Consider the following 20504-nt stretch of genomic DNA (forward strand, 5'->3'; position numbering starts at 1 on the left):
ATTTTATATTTTTGTTGTCAAATGATTGTCAATTTGAAATGTCAATCTATCGTAGCAATAAAAAAGTTTTACTTGTAAGCGAATACATATTTTTTTTGGAAGTCTCACTTAATGTTGTATTGCTTAAGTACTCATAAATAAAAGAAATGATAGGTACGTTATTAAGTGAAAATTTATATTAATACAAGTATACTTTCAAAATTTTTTCAATGATTACAAATAATAAATAATTAACTATAAAAACCCGGCACATAAAAATGTTTAATCTTAATATTTCAAAAACAGTGTGCTATTTCATCTTTATTATCTTAAGCAATGTTCAAGGATATCAAGAAATAGAAAGTTTTAAAACGGCAAAAGAGAGATATACTTTGGATTTAAGAGGATGTTCTTTATTTGAAAAACAATGTTTACAGTTAGATGATGATCTTGATATTTTGTCTTGTGCATTAAATACAACTCATAACAACAAAACTCAAATTCCATTTATTTGTCAACATAAAATTTGGTCGCATCAAGCTGATTTACTTAACAGTAAATTCCTCGAAAATAAATTGAGAATACCATGTCAGGACGAAAATGGTATTATAGATTGCCTGGGCACAAATTTGAACACTATAGACTGTGTTTTGAAAAAAAAACCAATTTTAAAAAATAAATCATGTTGGAGGACTATAAACAAATTAGAAACATTGATTTTTAATGACTGGCAGATAACAGGAAATTTTTTGAAGAATTGCTTGGATGATATTGAGGTACATAATTGTGGTAGAATACCACAAGATCCGAAAAGCCTTTCCCAGACACATACATTGATATGTCTTCAAAGTCTAGAGGAAACATTGCGTCCAGAATGCCAAACAGAAATGACTGCTTTAAAAGAAATGAAATACAGTTCGTTACAAATTGATAAAATTGTTTTTGCTGCCTGTAATTTAGATCAAAAGAACTTTTGTCCAGATGAAGTTCCTGATTCATTATTGATGTACAAATGCCTTGTAAGACATAAATTTGAAAATGGTAAGTATATTAAACTGTCAACTTAATTTTATGACTACAGCAGTGGTATAAATTATATATTTGTTTTAGCTATGACTAAACGGTGTCAAGATCAACTATTTTATGTTCAAAGAAACATGGTTATGAATTATAAAATGAGTAAGGGTTTGGTAAAATCATGTAAAGAAGATATCCGTAAATATCATTGTCGCAAAGGAGTAGTTGATGATAAAGGGGTACGACTAGCACAAATTTTACTGTGCTTAGAAAATATTTCACGAAACGAGAGCATAAAACTTTCCCCTGAATGTGTTGCTGAAATGACTGATCATAGAAAAATGCTTATGGATGATTATAGGTTATCGCCAGAATTGATGCAGAATTGTGCCAATGACATAACAATGCTATGTAGAGGAATCGAAGTTGGTGGTAAAACAATACATTGCCTAATGGAACATGCCAGACCGAGAAAACGAAAAGACAAACGAATAAGCTTAGCTTGTCAAAGATCTTTAGAGATATTAGTACAAGAAGCTGATCCAGGTGAAGATTGGAGAGTTGATCCGATCCTACACAAAGCATGCAAACCGGTTGTGGATAGAGCTTGTAGGGAAGTAAATGGTGGAAATGGAAGAGTGATGTCTTGCCTCATGGAAAAACTAGGTACAACTGTAATGACAACAGACTGTGAAATAGCATTGCTACAAATACAATACTTTATATCCAGAGACTTTAAACTTGATCCACAATTATATAAAGCATGTAAATTTGATGCTGTAACTCAGTGTAGAGCTAGACTACATTGGGCTGATATTAATGAACACCCATCTGAAAAAGATCCCTTAATACTACCATGCCTTTATAATTATGCCTATAATTCAGAACTCAAAGGTATACTGAAACCAGCATGTGAACAACAAGTGAGAAGAGTGATGCGACAAAGAGCAGTCAGTGTTGATTTACTTCCTGAGATTGCTGACACTTGCATAGATGACTTGGCCAATCTTTGTTTTGAAAATACTGGTAAAGGAGAAGAAATTATGTGCTTACAAACTAAAATAAAGGAGCTTTCATCTAAATGTAAAGAGGCTGTAACCAACTTTACTGAAACACAAAGTGATCATATTGAATTGAATCCTGTAGTTAGCACAAATTGTAGAGTTCCCATTGAAAAATTGTGTTCGTCTGAACTTAAAACCAAAAAAGATGAAGATGATATTATAGAATGCTTAATTGTGCATAAAAATGATCCAGAAATAAAATCTAATGTAAAATGTAGAGCTGCCATTGAACATGAGCAATTGATTTCCTTAAAAAATTATAGGTTTACTAGAAAGTTTAAGAATGCCTGTAAATCATATGTTATGAGATTCTGTCCAAAGGCACAAACAAAGTTGCAAATTGTTATTTGTTTAAGTGAAATAATAAGAAATGATACTATAACTAGAAGGAAACATACAATATATAAAGAATGTCGTCAACAACTTAGAAGTCAACTATTTCAACAGAAAGAAAGTATTGATTTAGATCCAGATCTCAAGGATGCTTGTAAAAAAGATTTACAAGAGTTTTGTCCCTTAGTACCTCATGCAGAATCGGCAGCCTTAGAATGCTTACAAACGGCAAAAGGGAAATTAAGTGAGAGTTGTAGAAAGGCAATATTTGTAGTAAGAAAACAAGAATTTTCAGACAATGGTGTTGACTATCATTTAGTAACAAGCTGCAATGACATGATAGATTTGTACTGTCACAATACTGAACCAACAGTCCTTTTAGATTGTTTAAAGGTAGGTTTTACAGAAATCATTTAATTTTCCCTACGTATCTTATTAACAGATGCTTTGAAAGTAGATAAGTTACAGCCTTTAAAAGTCTGTCTGTCGGCTGGGCAAAGGCCTTCTCTACTTTTAAGAAAGATGTTTGAAATTCATATACGCTGCTCCAATGCTCGTTGGTGGATACAAATGTAGCAGAATTTCACATGAAGGCCGGCTTACATTTTTTTCTGCTATGTATATATGCAGTAACAGTAACAGCCTGTTAATGTCCCACTGCTGGGCTAAGGCATCTTCTCCATTTTGAGGAGAAGGTTTGAAGCTTATTCCACCACGCTGCTCCAATGCAGGTTGGTAGAATACACATGTGGCAGAATTTCAATGAAATTAGACACATGCAGGTTTCCTCACTATGTTTTCCTTCACCGTCAAGCACAAGATGAATTATAATCACAATTTAGCACATCAAAATTCAGTGGTGCTTGCCCGGGTTTGAACTCACGATTATCGGTTAAGATTCACACATTCTAACCACTAGGCCATCTCGGCTTTATGTATGCCAGTATGTCATAAAATATAAACATTGATATTGAATCCGTGGTCTTCAAGTTCTACCAGTTAGACCATTTCAATGTTTTCAATTAACATGTTTATATTGTTAATTGAAATTAAAGAATGGTTTTATATAACATAAGAATTTTGTTTTGTGGAATGTACAACTAAATATATGTTTCATCTTTAGGCCCATCGTTTGGAAGCAGACTTCGATAACAATTGTAAGATTGTAGTTGTTACAAGAATGATAGAACAAAATATGGATTATCGGTTTAACAATAACTTACAAAACTCTTGCAAGGGAGACATAAAAAGGTTTTGTTCTGACGTAATTGGTAAGTTATATATACATATATAAACACACTTTTGCAACCACAGAAAAACAAATATAAAAGCAATGAATTCTTTTAGCTAATGAACCACAAGATGTAGAACTTCAAGGAAAGATGTTATATTGCTTGAAGGAGAAATTTAGGGAGTCCAAACTTGAAAAATCCTGTGAAAATGAGCTGGCAAATGTGTTAAAGGAACAAGCATTAAATTATCGCCTTGATCCCCTCTTAGGCAAATTATGTAAAGCAGAAATACAAACAATATGTTCAGTGCCAAATGACTCTATTACGAATTCTGATGGTCAGGTAAATATTTAAAAAAAAATTTAACATACGCTTAAAAAAATAAAACATAATAATTATTTATAAAATATCGACCTAAGCTTTTTTTACCGAATTTTTATATTACCGAAAGTTGTTGAAAAAATAACAGATTTCAGACAAATTCTAATCATTGGTACACTTCTCGGTTTTAGAATTGAGATATTTTAATTGTTTAAATATGTTGTTTTAAATTTTAACCATTTAGTTTTATTGTAGGTGGAAGAATGTTTGAAGAATGCACTATTAAATCATAAAATTGTATCAGCTGAATGTGCTCGTGAAGTTGTACAAATAATAGAAGAAACTGAAGTTGATATTGAAGCTGATCCCCTATTGGAGCGCGCATGTGCTCTGGATTTATTAAAGTACTGCAAAGATCTTGAACATGGAGCTGGCAGACGTAAGATAATTAGTCAACTTTTAAACAAATATAAGTTTTGATTTTATTATTGCTTATTTTTTATTTCAGGTTTAAAGTGTTTAAAAATAATTCTTAATGATAGTAACAGGAAGCTTGAAGCAGAATGTCAAAAAGAATTATCAAGTAGATTGGAAATGTACAGATATGTTGCATCAGTGAGTATTTATATAATATTTCTTATTAACACGTTGCCTGTCCAGAGTACTTTGGGCACGGTTGTCGTGACGTCCAATTTTTGTTTTCGGCCAAACTGTTTCATTTTATGTACTTTATGTACTTACAAAGAATTTACAAATTATTATCAATAAAACTTTCGAATTTACTGAATTTCAGCATTGCATTATTTTTAATGCACGGACGTGACAGCTAGAATACCGTGCATTACAAATAATGCACACACGTAGTAGCAAGAACATTATGGATTACATAAAATGCACGGACGTTACGAATTTAAATTAATACATTTTTATGAACTTATTATTGCTTTTCGTTCATATCATTGTCAATGTCATTCAAACTTTTCATTGTTATATGTCATAAATGTCAGTTTTACCGCTAAAACGTATCTTTTCGTTAGTAAACATCATTCGAATTTTTCGTTGGTTCTTGTTATTGTTTTGAAGTGAAAATGCCTCTAAAACTTCTATCTGATGAACAAATGCGACGTATTTTGGAAGATAGTGATGGCGAAAACGAATTCTCGCGCCAACTAGAAGATTTGGACTCACACGATGAAGACGATTTAGAATCAGGTACATACGTATATAATGCACAAGATATCCCTATGCTTTCGGTGGAGGAGGATCTGATTAGTATTCAACAATTTATTGATATTACTAATACACCGAATGTAAACGCCGCTATTGCACAATCGGGTAACATAACCGCTTCTGCTTCTGATAATGACGAGCTTGAATGCCACCCTGCTAGGTCTCTTTCTCAGCCGAATGAAGTAAATGCTGGTAGTTCTGGTTTGCCTGCTGATGCTTTACAAATGTCTGCTGCTGATGATTTGCATATGTCTCCTGCTGATTCCATTTTTTCTACTCCACATATCCCCCAACTTAGTACTGAATGGCAGAGTGAGATAAGGAGTTTGCCACGGCAAGTTTTTACTGGTTATGATGAAGGCAAACGCCAGGAACGGTTATTTTCTGATCAATCTGACTTATGGACGATTTTCACCCACATTTTCGATGAAGACATAATTGAATTTATGGTAGTCGAAACCAATAGATATGCTTTGCAAACCACAGTGAATGATTTGAGGCCCAACAGTCGTCTAAGGAGATGGAAACCAATAACAGGAGATGAAATGAGAAAGTTTTTAGGTGTTTATTTACTGACGGGAGTCATCAATTATCCAATGCTCGAAAACTACTGGAAAAAGGACAAATTATACTATCATCCACTTCTTCACGAGATAAATATGTCCTACAATAAATTCGCGCTGATATTAAAATGCTGGCATTTTGTAGATAACGAAGCCCCACGTAATGAAGGCGACCGTTTATATAAAATACAGCCACTCATCGACAAACTAACAAAAAACTGTCGAAAAATATTTACCCCCGGAGAACGTATAGTAGTCGACGAGTCGATGGTTGGTTTTAGGGGAAAAATTAAATTTTGAACTTACAACCCACAGAAATCTCATAAGTACGGCATAAAAATTTATAAATTATGTACTGATAGTGGTTATACCTGGAGTTACCGCGTTTATTCTGGTCAAGACGACCAAATAACTGGATTAGATAAACCGGGGTCAGTTGTTGTTAGTTTGTGCACAGATTTGCTTAAAGAAGGAAGAATCATGATAACGGACAATTACTACACTAGCATACCTTTGGCAAGGTACCTAAAAGAACAAGGTACTGATTTGTGTGGAACAATACGCAAAAACCGTCGAGAACTGCCCCAAGAAGTGGTTCAGCAACGTTTAGAAAAAGGTCAAATTTCTGTGCAGCAGAACAACTTTGCGACCATCCTAAAATGGCATGATAAACGGGATGTGCTTATGTTGTCGACGTGTCACAACCACGAAATGCAAATGTCAACTGGTTTTCGAAGAGTTTTGAAGCCTACTATGGTGCTGACCTACAATGAAGGGAAGAAAGGCATAGACTTGGCTGATCAACTAGCAAGTTACAATTCGCCGGCGAGGAAAACCTCTGTTTGGTATAAGAAAATTGCTGCGGACCTTGTTTCTATAAGTGTAGTGAATGCCATTCTGATTTATAACGAGTTACATCCACAGTCAAAATTGAAGGTTCTGGATGGTCATCAAATCATTATAAAGAAATTACTTAAGGTTGAAACTGAGAACTGTTCAAGTTCCAGTTCTGCGAGTTCTTTGCGTCCTACAAGTCACAAGTTAACGAAAATACCCAAGAAAGCTAATGGAAAAATTTGGCAAAAACGTTGTGCCAGTTGCTACAAAAAGCTGAAAGAATCGGGATTCACAGCTACTGATGCAAGGAAGAAGACTTCACAAGTTACAACTGAGTGCATTCCATGTAAAAAACCATTTTGCTTACAATGTTATAACGAATCTCACTAATTGCCAGTGGACTTTATTCAAATAATAATGCTTTTCAATAAACCAGTTCATGCTACCAACCAATAAAAAAAAATTGGCGGGACATTGGTGTTTTATTATTCCCAATTCACTGCTCATACGTCTGCAAAATATTATAGACGTAGCTCTCACGTCCAGTCTACAAAACCCCATTCAAAAAGAATAGGCTCGTGCATTATCGATAAAGCACGGGCGTCACAGCAGTAGCCAAAATGCATTATATATAATGCACGGACAGGCAACGTGTTAAAATGAGTTTCATATAACTAACAAATCATATGTCCCATAAATATCCAAAGATCCAAATAATCTTGCTACGTTCTACCCCACAAATAATTAATGTTTTTTTTACCTGTATATTTTGCTAAAAGATTTATTATAAATAATTAAGAGTGGTCAAAACAGAATTTGTAGATGAAAACTGTATGGAGAAAAGAGAAGAGGTCTGGACAAATTCAGATGAAAATGTGCTTTTTTTCTATCTGCTCCTAGTCAGCCATGTAAAATAAGCTGCTGCTTTGAGCCCCAAATATTTATATTAAACCACAAGATAACACACCATACAATACATTGCACCTTGTTTCTTTAAACTTTTTTCAAATGTTGTTAAATTTAAACGAGTCAGTAAACTTAAATCTCCATTTCATCATTAGTTATTTAATTTTAATGTAATAAAATCAAAGTGTTTTTTTTTTCAGGTAAATGTGATTGAAAATTTTGGAGATGTGTATGATGAAATATCATCATCACCATCCAAGAAGTACTTTTTAGTTGTAGGAATATCAATTGTAGGATTAATTTTTATATTTGGTTTATATTGTGGTCGTATGACAAAAAAGGCTATGTATATAAAAAGAAAATAGACACATTTGTGTAATACCTAGTTTAATAATATTCTTATTAGTAAAAAATTATTCTTTCCACTCAGTAATCTCATCAAAGTCCATATCTTCAATATTATTGGAATCTGTTTTAATTATATTAGACTTTTCTTCTTTCTTTACCTCAATTTTAATATCACCTTTTACAAGTTTCTGACTTTCTTCAAAGAATTGATTGGGATGATTAATACCTAAGCCAAGATCTGTTTTGTTAACTGCATCAAAATATTTACTACATGCAATTTGGTAGTGACCTTTCTTGGCCATATCTACGACATCATTTACAGCTGTAAGTAAAATAATTGAAATTTTAATAAATTTAAGTAATGAAATTAATAAAGTCATTAATTACATAGTGTTTTATTACCTTGAGCATCTAGTCCATATCCTTTCAGTTTATTTTTTAAGATGCTTGAATCGCAATGTCTATATGGACAGCCATGGCATTCTCCAGGTCCTACATTGGTGTTTATGATTTTTAAACAGTTGAAGGGAGTGTAGTTTTTTTTGCTACCTTCTTTTCCATAATTATATCTTATATTATATGCATATTGTTTCTCGAACTTGTCTAATTCCATAATTTTTGTGAATTCTTCTCTCCAAAATCTAAGGGAATCTTCAAGTGTGACACCTATACCTTTTAGGTAAAGTCCATATTGCAATCTCCCACCATGCTTAAGATGATGGGCAGAGCGTAATTGTTCATGAAGTTGCTTCATACATAAAGGAAATGATTTAGCAGATAAGGAATCAATGCTCTCTATTGGAACTGTTACTTTTGTATCACTTATAAAATCATTACCAGAGTATGATTGATGCAAGCCTTTGAGTAAGGAAACGAGCCTCTCATCTTGTTCAATCTCTCCTAAATGGTGACTAGCAACTGCCAAACTTTGCCGCAGCAGCATCCTAAATTGTGCAGATAGTACAGAAATGAAATCTTTATGTGGGATATAAGCATATCCACCACGAAGATAAACTTTTCTCGCTTTTACCAAATCAAGAACTTCATAGAACTTTACCTTATAAAATTTAAAGTTTTCTATATTTTGATTGTTATGATAAAATGTTGATTCTCTTAAATATTTCATAAGCTCATTCTTTTCATCATCAGATATATTAGTGTAGCATAGATTGTTTATTTTAAAAAAAGAATCAATAGCATCAGTCTTCATAGTCATAAATCTCATTTTAAATAACTCTAGTTCTCGAGAAATGAACCAACGACGTAATTCTTCGGTTCTACAATAAGCTAATCTTAGTATGAAATGAGCAATATGATCTTTTCGCCTAGCTTCTAAATCTAGTTGAGTTGTCCCACAACCAGATTTTTCACAGAGTTTAGCATAGTACTTTAATCCTTGGTTTTTCAAATCACTTATAACAAAATCAGTCCATTCCTCTGAGAAAATTCTTAGTCCCTTTAAAGTCGTTGCTGTTGCTAAACATCTTAGCAAAGTAAGCCTCTCCAGAGCTAAACTTTCAAATTCTTGTAATGATATATTATCGGTAGGAGGAATCTTATACATTTGTAAATCATGAGGATAAATATCAACAAGACTGCCAGCAGTAACTGTTTTTACAGATTTCCTTTTTATTTTAAATTCCATTATAACAAAACGTACAAACAGGTTATAATTTGATCACTATATACGACGATTACTGTACCGCTGATAAAACTAAAATAAGAATTAAAAAACATATAAGACTTAAACTTAAATTGGCGCGACTTTTGACGTGCAAGTGTCGGTGCTTAGTCATTTTGACAGCTACATTAGAGACAGTATGTCTTAGTTCAACAATTTACTTATTTAGCCATACAAAAATAATTCAGCAATTTTTACATGTACGTATTTCAAAAAATGACATGGATTTAATAATGAAGTCAATAATAAAAAAATATAAATAAAATTTAATGATTGACACATATTATTAGCATTTATGGTTTAGTAGGTATATTCGTAAAAACGAATGATAAGAAAAATTCTTCAAGTAGTTGTCAACTTGTCAATTGTCAAAGTGATTCAAGATTCAAGTCAAATGATACTCGTGTCATGTTGGATATTTCATTTGAATTTAATTTAGTCGAATACTAATTGTAAATTTATATTTAGAATGATTGGTATATTGTTAGGATTAAATATGTTTATTATTATCTGAGTTTATAAGTATATTAATTTATTTTGTATTGGATATCTAAAGTTTAATAATATGGTACCAAACAATATGCATTCGTCATTAGATGATTTAGTTCAATACACACAATTATTCAAACCTCTGGCTACAATTTTCCAAGGGACAGTGCTACCATTTTTAATAATTTATCCAATCATTTTCTATTGCTGGATATTCGTGTACGGTTTCGACGATAACTTTGAAGCAGGGTTTGTGACCGTTTCGGTGGTCGCGGTTATACACATTTTCATTTGTCTTTGTTGCTATTGGAGTGTTCATATTCAATGTTTCTTGTCGTATACACCGGTAAGTAATGTACAATAAATATTAAGAGTATAAAAAGATAAAACACTTATTAATTTGACCTTTCAATTGTAGGTTAAGAATCCTTTACAAGCGGAAATTGTTAAAGTAGTCCCTACTTCTAATAATGGATTTTCCGAAGTTGTCAAACTTCATCATGCAAAGGTAAATAGTTTGCCAATTTTTGATGTTTTTATAGATATTTTAAAGTTTTTATATTGTTATTTAACTAGACTATGTCCTTGTCCATTGGGCACAGACAGACAGAACCAACTTTAGCAGTTATAAATAATTTTATTTTTGTATGTATATAATTGTAATAAATGCATTTTAGTCTACTAAAACACAAGACGCGAGTCCAGATGTCTGGTTCATATTTCAAAAAAGTAAATATGTTTATGATTGGGATAAAAAAACATTCCATACAGTTGAATTTCCTGCAAATAAAACATATGAAGAATATATTGAGTCGAAAGGATATATAGATGATGAATCCATTGCTACAGCTGAGAAAGAATTTGGGAAGAATGAAATGATTATGGTATGTTATATGTATATTTTTATATATAATAAATTGTTTAACAAAAATTGTAAATTTTAACATTATTACTTAATTAATTTCAGGTTGTACCAGAGTTTATGGAACTTTTTAAAGAACGGGCAACTGCTCCATTTTTTGTTTTTCAAGTATTTTGTGTTGCTCTATGGTGCCTTGACAAATATTGGTACTATTCTATTTTCACTCTGGTTATGTTAGTTATGTTTGAATGTACACTTGTTCAGCAACAGCTAAGAAATATGGCAGAGATAAGAAAAATGGGTAACAAACCATATAACATAAATGTATATAGAAATAGAAGATGGCGTCAAATTATAAGTGACCAACTGGTACCAGGAGACATAGTGTCTCTGACCCGTTCACTGAATGATAATATAGTTCCTTGTGATATTTTGTTGTTAAGAGGATCTTGTATTGTTGATGAATCTATGTTAACTGGTGAAAGTGTTCCACAGATGAAAGAACCTTTAGAGAATCAAAAAGACCTCAAACATAACTTGGATGTTGAAGGTGATGGTAAACTTCATATGTTGTTTGGTGGCACTAAAATTGTTCAGCATTCATCACCTAGCAAAAATGTGTCATCTGGTTTAAAAGCACCTGATAATGGTTGTATTGGTTATGTTATCCGTAATGGCTTTAATACATCCCAGGGTAAACTTTTAAGGACTATTTTGTTTGGGGTTAAAAGAGTTACAGCAAACAATCTAGAGACCTTCGGATTTATTTTGTTCCTATTAATTTTTGCAATTGCGGCTGCAGCATATGTGTGGATAAAAGGGTGTGAGGATCCAGAAAGAAATAGATATAAACTTTTTTTAGAATGCACTTTAATTCTAACATCAGTTGTACCTCCAGAGTTGCCAATTGAATTATCATTGGCTGTGAATACATCTTTACTATCTTTATCAAAATTAGCCGTCTTTTGTACGGAACCATTTAGGATACCTTTTGCAGGAAAAGTTGAAATATGTTGTTTTGACAAAACTGGTACATTAACCAGTGATAATTTAGTAGTTGAAGGTGTGGCAGGAATAGGTGAAAACACAGATGCTACAGTTATACCACTGGCAGAGGCTCCTATGGAAACCATCCAAGTTTTGGCGACTTGCCACTCATTAGTACAATTAGACGACGGAGTAGTTGGAGACCCATTAGAAAAAGCTACATTAAAGGCCGCTGAATGGAACCTCACAAAGGGGGATGCTGTTGTACCAAAGAAAGGTAAATCGCCTGGTTTGAAAATTGTTCATAGAAACCATTTTGCAAGTGCTCTAAAAAGGATGTCCGTAGTAGCTGGATATCAACTAAATGAGAGAGGTTTCATAGAGACTCATTACATAAGTAGTGTGAAAGGAGCTCCAGAAACTGTCAAAACTATGCTTAAAGAAGTTCCTAGCCATTATGACCACGTGCATTTAACTTTATCAAGGCGAGGTGCGCGTGTTTTAGCTTTGGGTTACAGAAATTTAGGAAAATTAACATCACAGGAAATTAGAGATTTATCGAGAGAAGATATTGAATCTGACCTTACGTTTGTTGGTTTTGTCATTATATCGTGCCCCTTAAAGAATGATTCCAAAAAAGCAATCGCCGAGATTGTACATGCATCACATTCCGTTGTAATGATTACTGGCGACAATCCTTTGACGGCATGTCATGTTGCGAAAGAGCTAAAATTTACTCAAAAGAGTGAAGTTTTAATTTTAAATGAATTGAATAATAGTTGGAATTGGAAATCTATTGATGAGACAGTAGAGTTACCAGTAGAACCGTTTAAAACTTCAAAAGAACTGACGAAAAAATATGATTTATGTATAACCGGGGAAGGTCTCACATACCTGAACAAATTTCATACTAAATTTTTTTTGGAAATTATATCGCATATTAAAGTTTTCGCTAGATTTGCTCCAAAACAAAAAGAATTCGTTATAGTTACACTTAAGTCTCTCGGATATGTAACGCTCATGTGTGGTGACGGTACTAATGATGTTGGAGCTTTAAAACATGCCAATGTAAGTAAATTTTATGTATCAATTGTTTTTTGTGTATTTTTTTTTATCTGTGTATTTTTTTTAACATCTAATTTTAATCTTTCAGGTCGGTGTAGCGATTCTTGCAAATGCGCCAGAGCGTATACGGGAAAAACGCGAAGAACGTCCAAGTCCAATTGAGCCGGATCTTCCCCGTCGACTGCCAGCCTCGCGGGACGCTCGCGCTGAAGCTCGAGCCGAGGCCGCGGCAAGACTGCGACGGGCAATGAAGAAGTTGGAGGAAGAAGACCAGCCTCAACTCGTTAGGTTGGGTGATGCTAGCGTTGCTGCTCCCTTCACAAGTCGGCTGTCTAGTATACTTTGTAGTACGTAAATTATGTTTTTATTTTTTTTGTCTCCTACAATTTTCCAACTTTGCATTTTTTTTGTTTAAAATTTATTATTATTATTATTATTATTATTGTATTTTCTATCTACTCACCAGTTTAATTTTTACTGCAACATTGGTAATGACGTAACGAATTTCCCTAATAAATAAAACTTAAAGTTGATTCTATGTTACAGTTTGCCACATCATCAAACAAGGTCGTTGCACTCTCGTGACGACACTTCAGATGTTTAAGATCTTAGCCCTTAATGCGCTGATATTGGCGTACAGTCAGTCCGTGCTATACCTTGATGGTATTAAATTCAGTGATGTTCAGGCTACGCTCCAAAGTCTTTTGTTAGCGTCGTGTTTTCTGTTTATATCGAGATCTAAGGTAATTGCATTGTGTTTTTTAGCATCTAAATAGTTTTGACAAAAGTATCGTTTTTGTGTTCACCCAAAATTATTAATACAATTTTTGTTAGCGGCAAATCGGATATTTATGTAAAAAAACGTTTATCATCGTTTTCTTGCAGCTAGTCAGATTTAGTCGACACAAGTACACTATTTATTACCTAACCAATCAAATGTGACAGCAAATATGCCACGAGGAAAAGAGTGCAGGCGCCAGAACGATTAATTTGCAAATTTCTAGTGGCTGCTAAAGTGCATTGTGTTAGGAAATTTTTTAACAGAATAATTTTTATTCTCCAACCTGGCAAAGCTGTATATGTCATTTAATTGGGTGATTTCGCTATGTGTTATATATTTTCGTAAAATAATATTAATTTTTTGCAACGCTTTCAGCCTTTGAAGCAACTGTCGAAACAGCGCCCTCTTCCGAACATCTTCAACGCATACACTGTAATGACGGTGCTCGCACAGTTCGCAGTGCATTTCTTATGTCTGGTATATTTAGTACGTGAAGCTACTCTACGTTCTCCTGAAAGGTATATTCAATGCTTTAAAAATAAACATATGTAAATTACAAGTATATTCATGTCATTTTGTGAGACTTTAATGTAAAGCTTGTGAATAATGAGAATATATCAAAAAGAAACTTACTTAATTACTTATAATAATTATTTGGATGTATTTTCTAAAAATCAACGAAAATGAGTTTCTGACAATTATATAAAACTCTAATATATTTATATAAATAACTCGTCGTCACTCATCAAATATTCTACCGCCAAACAGAAATATTTAGTACTGTTGCTCACACTTCAAATCTTTATATTTTAAATGTGAGCCAGTGTATCTTCAGGCACAAGGGACATAACACTTTAGTTCCCAAGGTTGGTGGCGCATTGGCGATGTACGGAATGGTTAATATTTCTTATATCGCCAATGTCTATGGTGGGTGGTGACTACTTACCATCAGGTGGACTGTCTGCCAGTTCGCCTACCTGTTTTATAAAAAAAGATCAATTTTGCTAAAATGAAATGAAAATTATTACAATTTACTCTTAATCATTAAGTGTGAATATTTATTTGTAGGGATACTAAGCCGAAATTGGATATGGATTTATCTGAAGACGAAGAGCGTGTGTTTACGCCGGACCTCGTAAACAGTACTGTCTATATTATATCTATGGCACTGCAGATATCAACATTTGCTATAAATTACAGAGTAAGTTTGAGTGGCATTTGCATATTTTTTAAAAATAGTAAAAATTTTAGTCGATCATCGAACAGATACGATCTAGTCGACCACTTAGGTCTAAGATTAACTGCACATAGATTTCGGCATTAATAATCACCCATTATAGCAATAAAATGGATTTTAAATAATTATTTTATCGTGTATTTAATTATAGCGTTTATATATTATTTTTTTGTAAATTCTGATGCGATTCGCATGCCACCTTATTATACCATCCCAGAATCCTTAAGGAAAGTGCCAACAACAACTTAAAAAATTCCATTTTAAAGTGTGCGTGAATAGTGCCAGTTTAACTATAGGATGTTTTTAATATTTTTTAGTGCCAATGTGCGGTTGTGACCACTTACCATCATGTGGCATATTGGCCAGTCTGCCTAACAATTTTGAATTAATAACCATTTTATAAAGTTGAAATCAGCGCTAAATGTCCATCTGCTAGTCAAATGTATGGCTGGCAAATGGGGAAGGTTTTTATTTTATTCCACCACGCTATTAAACAATATATAATTCGTTGATCCGTTTAAAATTTCACTCAATTGACTCGAGACGAATTTAAGTTTTGTGCGTCCAATGAGACGTGATTCGTGTGAAGTAGCGTGCGTATGTTTGTTTACGTATAAAGATAACAATAATATATCATTAAATATTCAATGGAAGAATGTTTTTTCAGTTGAGGAGTTTGAGTTTATTCCACCGCGTACACTATTTGTCGTATACTAACATGTTACGCAGGCATTCCCGTTTAATAAGAGTAACTGCTAATTTTATTTAATTTTTAATTTTCGACAGGGTGAACCTTTCATGGAAGGTCTACGTGACAACAAACCATTGCTGTACAGTATTTTAATATCTGGTGGTGTTGTGTTCGCGCTGGCTACGGGCGTCCTTCCCGACCTGTCCAATTTGTTTGAAATCGTGTACTTCCCGCCAGATGTGAGTATAAATATATTTTAGTTTAGTGTAAACGCCATTTAACAAAAGGCTAAAATAAAAAACGTTTTTGTTTTTTTTTTATAAAAACAATATTACTACAACTACAAGCTGTAGATAATAAAAAAGCGAGATTCGTATTTGTTGATTTTTCACATGATTATTAAATTTTAATACAATACCATAATACTCTAGTAATAATGGTCGAGATGGCCCAGTGGTAAGAACTCGTGAATCTTAACCGATGAACGTGGGTTCAAACCCTGGCAAGCACCTCTGAATTTATATGTGCTTAATTTCTGTTTATAATTCATCTCGTGCTTTTCGGTGAAGGAAAACATCGTGAGGAAACCTGCATGTGTCTAATTTCATCGAAATTCTGCTACATGCGTATTCTACCAACCCGCACTGGAGCAGCCTGGTGGAATAAGCTCCAAACCTTCTCCTCAAAAAAGGGAGAGGAGGCCTTAGCCCAGCAGTGGGACATTTACAGGCTGTTACTGTACTAGTAATAATAAGTTTTTTTTTTTTTAATTACATAGATGTATATAACATACAACAATTGTTGTTAGGTCACGATTCAAATACATTATTATATATACCGTAACCGTACCGTAACAGCCTGTGAATGTCCCACTGCTGGGCTAAAGGCCTCCTCTCCTCTTTTTGAGGAGAAGGTTTGGAGCTTATTCCACCACGCTGCTCCAATGCGGGTTGGTAGAATTCACATGTGGCAGAATTTCAGTGAAATTAGACACATGCAGGTTTCCTCACGATGTTTTCCTTCACCGTAAAGCACGAGATGAATTATAATCACAAATTAAGCACATGAAAATTCAGTGGTGCTTGCCCGGGTTCGAACCCACGATCATCGGTTAAGATTCACGCGTTCTTACCACAGGGCCATCTCGGCTTTTTACTATATTAAAATATGTGTTGTGTATATTATTATATATACACAACACATATTTTATACACGCCCTACATAAATCTGTATTTCGTAATTTACAATAAGTAAATGATGATAGATTCATTATAAAATATAAGATATTCATTATCATCGAATAATTGAATGTGTGTCTTTTTCAGTATCGAGTGATTTTGGTACAAGTTTTAATAGCAGATATGGTGTTCGCTTATTTGGTGGATCGCATCTGTCTGTGGCTGTTCGGAGACGCGCGCGTCAGCATCGTGACGTAGCGCACACATATACGCACCCACGCACACACTGCGGCAACCAATCCCGTTGCAGTGTTCTTTATATCGTTGGTGTGAATAAATGTTCAGTGTTATATGTCGGTGTGTGTAGTGGTTGTGTATAGACTCACAACAGCTCAAATTATATGCATTTAAAGTTATGTAAATGTGTCAGTGGTATTGTATTTATGAGAAATAAATGTGTAGTACATTTTAACGTTGTTTTATTTACGCACTGTGGTCAGTGAGTACTAAATTAAGTAATAAATCGTAATAAAAATTGTATTTGTAAATTATTTATAATTATTTCAATTTATAATAAATATTTAAATAACAAAACTTTAAATTATTTACCTTATGTTATTGTTATATGTATAAGAAATTTTAAATGTATTTTTGTTATTTTCGAGTTCGAAATTTAATAAGAAAATTATACAAATCGGAAATTGTAAATGTTTTTTTATTTATTCAAATACATGTTATAAATCCATGTAAGTCACAATTCAGGCACTGAAAGATCATATCTTAGCTTTACAACTAAAGAGACAAAAGAATTAATGTTTGTATCCTCCATAACCATGACCGAGGTCCAAAGATCCTTTCAATCCCAAGCCGCTATCTAGTCCCCAGCCGTCATTAAGTGCCAATCCGTCATTAAGTCCAAATCCGTTATTGAGTTCCAAACCGTTATTGAGCCCCAATCCGTAATGTAATCCCAAACCGTTATTCAAACTCCCAAGGTTGAGAACGTTCGATGAGTACGAGAAGGCATTGCCATGGATGGGTGCTGCAATAGGAGCGATTTGCTCATAAACTGGTTGGATGATTTGTTTGCTAATCACTGGGGCTTGTATTGTCTGTGGATGGACCGCATTGCCGACACGTTTGACGACGGCATTAAAACCTCGTACGGAATCAGCACTGTAGTCAACTACTCTCAAGGTACCGTCGGGCTCTGTGAGAGAGTAGGAACCCTTAACGACGTCGCCATCGCGAACCTCGGTTTGTGCCTTGTTGTCTCCAGTTTGTGGGTCTTTGACAGCGTAGTTGAATTCATAGCGAGGTATGGACTGAAATGTATATTAGTTGCTATAAATTAAGTTGTTTTAAGCCCTTAGCGTTTTCGTTTAGAAGAATTGTGAAATTAAGTGAAATAAATAAATTGAGTGAAAAACTTATATTGCAAAATATTTTAAAACGTTAGCACCACAAATACGAATAGTCTGTGAAAATGACTTTACCATACTTAACAGATATGGAGTGTTGCAATTGTTAATTAATAAAATCGAATTTTACAAAATCTGGTAAAAAATTTAATAAGTACATATGTCTTCTAATATTTCATATCCATTCCAAGGAGACAAAAAGAATGGAGTAAATAAGCCACTTTCGTAAATAAAGACAAGAAGTGCAGGAAGTCTAAACCACTCCTTCGACCGCCAATGTGCCACGAACCATGAAATCTCAAATATTTTGGCCCTTGTTTATGTAACACTAAACTAAAAAGTGCTAGTTCCCTGAATTTTTAAGCTAGATCACACTTTGGTTTTATAATAACTGAATAATATATTGTTATAAACTCTTTTGACAGACAGTTTCAATTTCATTTGGTAAATTAAAATAAAGGTTTATAAAAACAATAAGTCATTCAATCACAATACTTTTCCTTCATTAGGTATCTAAAGGTGGCATAAAAAAAATGTCAACTTACGTGGCTGTCGACTGCCGCTACTTCATATCCTCCGCTGGGAGCGGCGACAGCTGCACCGACAAAGCAGGCAATCTGTACCAAACAAAAAGGTATTAACAGTGCTGAAATTTACATGCTTAAATAACACGGTAATTGTTACTAGTCGGATATAAATCGTGGCGGTAACAAGATTAGTTCAATGGCGATATTTGGGCTTACACTTAAAATATATTGAAAAAACATGTATGGATTGGAAGAAATGGTCCTTATATTTGTTATAAAATTAAGTAAAGAGACTGACGAGCTGTTCCATAGTTACGTATCTTTTAGACATGTAAATGGTCATAACGCAGAAAAATTTCGTCTTCATTTAATAATTGAATTAGAAAAGTCATAATTGTAACTTACCGCGACAAAGATATGCATTTTCAATAAGTAATTTCTTTCAGCGCCTGAGCTATTACGTTGCTTTGTTTGACTGATAAAGAAATACAGTGAAAGTCGATTTTATACCAACCTCGCCTCCACGTTGGTTAACTCCTGATTATCCTTCAGTTTTTCACGCTCATTGACTATTCGAATATCGCGATTTGTACTATTTTCGTAATATCACAAAATTAGGGCTAATTACGTTATAGTATACATACGCTTTTAAGTTTCATCATACATGTATTATGTATTTTATCAGCTGAATTGAATAACTCAATTAAGTATTTATTAAGTATAAACAATATCATTAACTTATATTTTAAAAGTAATAAGTTACTGATAATGTTTTAATGATTCAAATAATTTTTATGATTAATCATTACATATTTTAAGATAAACCAAACAAATATAATAAATGTTATTGGATCAAAACGACAAAACGTGTGTCGTAGCGATGATATGATTTAAGATTTCCTTTTCTTCGTCTTAGAGTTGCGATGACAAGACATCCTTAAGACCTATAAATAAAACACAAAACGCAATAATACTGTTTTTAATTAAAACTAATGCATTAATCATATTGAAATTTTCAAACATTATTAGAAATGAATATATAGACAAGCAAGTAGCGCCTTCACGCTAGCTAATGCATCGAAATTGCAATGATACCGGAAAATTATTCATTTATTCAATATTTTGAATTATTCATTTATTATATTACATGCAATGTAACAAGATATTGTAATATGTATCTTCAATGGACTTAAAGGTAAGTGATGGATTAAATTAACCGTAATGTGACTTGGTTTTTTTTGGACTTTGAGTAAAACATGATTTTTTTTCACTGATATTGAGATTTACTGTGTACATATAATGAAGTCGGCTTACCTTGAACTGAGATAGAAGACATATCGGAGCCTTTCGGACTTCGATAGGAAATATACAAACTATTCTAAATTAATTTGACCAAATGCCTATTGAACGCTATTTATAAATTTTTTTAGACACCGTGCGCAAAAAATTTATAAGGAGGGAGTGATAATAATCAAATATACTACTAAATATTTGATTGCAAGTCATAGTATAGTCAAGTGACCACTAAATATTTGATTGCAAGTCACAATAGTATTACGAATGTAATGTTTATTAAAATTTAAATTACTGATGTTAACCAATTGTATACTGCACTAAACAAACTAAATAAAGCCCGTTTTTTTTTAACTAAGTGATCAGTTGCCCGTGCCGTTGGTGTGTCGTTCTATTATTTTGATTATCATTAATCACTTCAAACCAGTTATTTATACAGCAAGTCCGGAAATTCTGGTTAAT

The 20504-nt window shown here is 33.3% G+C and overlaps 5 protein-coding genes across 5 annotated transcripts in view; 2 read left to right on the plus strand and 3 right to left on the minus strand.

Moving 5' to 3' along the window:
• The window catches only part of LOC126781374 (inactive peptidyl-prolyl cis-trans isomerase shutdown-like), a 92407-nt gene that overhangs the window by 46189 nt on the left and 25714 nt on the right, over positions 1-20504 (minus strand). The window lies entirely within an intron of this gene.
• LOC126781352 (Golgi apparatus protein 1) lies at positions 82-8216 on the plus strand. The gene is made up of 7 exons (XM_050506299.1): positions 82-1020; positions 1090-2786; positions 3517-3664; positions 3741-3967; positions 4202-4385; positions 4455-4561; positions 7683-8216. Exons 1-7 carry the CDS (start codon positions 258-260, stop codon positions 7845-7847), a joined length of 3291 nt encoding a protein of 1096 aa, XP_050362256.1. The 5' UTR covers positions 82-257; the 3' UTR covers positions 7848-8216.
• On the minus strand, positions 7896-9589 carry LOC126781368 (DNA primase large subunit). Its single transcript, XM_050506324.1, has 2 exons — positions 8233-9589; positions 7896-8152 (listed from the first exon to the last, which is right to left on the minus strand). Exons 1-2 carry the CDS (start codon positions 9473-9475, stop codon positions 7896-7898), a joined length of 1500 nt encoding a protein of 499 aa, XP_050362281.1. The 5' UTR covers positions 9476-9589.
• LOC126781349 (endoplasmic reticulum transmembrane helix translocase) lies at positions 9914-17156 on the plus strand. The gene is made up of 10 exons (XM_050506296.1): positions 9914-10346; positions 10419-10508; positions 10678-10884; positions 10968-12917; positions 13003-13261; positions 13461-13657; positions 14071-14213; positions 14764-14896; positions 15719-15862; positions 16949-17156. The coding sequence occupies exons 1-10, from the start codon at positions 10077-10079 to the stop codon at positions 17057-17059; spliced, it is 3504 nt and encodes a 1167-aa protein (XP_050362253.1). The 5' UTR covers positions 9914-10076; the 3' UTR covers positions 17060-17156.
• On the minus strand, positions 17611-19172 carry LOC126781102 (cuticle protein 7-like). Its single transcript, XM_050505923.1, has 3 exons — positions 19155-19172; positions 18768-18839; positions 17611-18126 (listed from the first exon to the last, which is right to left on the minus strand). The coding sequence occupies exons 1-3, from the start codon at positions 19170-19172 to the stop codon at positions 17611-17613; spliced, it is 606 nt and encodes a 201-aa protein (XP_050361880.1).

The sequence above is a fragment of the Nymphalis io genome, chromosome 3 (genome assembly GCF_905147045.1).
Source record: "Nymphalis io chromosome 3, ilAglIoxx1.1, whole genome shotgun sequence".
In the NCBI taxonomy this organism is placed as follows: domain Eukaryota; kingdom Metazoa; phylum Arthropoda; class Insecta; order Lepidoptera; family Nymphalidae; genus Nymphalis; species Nymphalis io.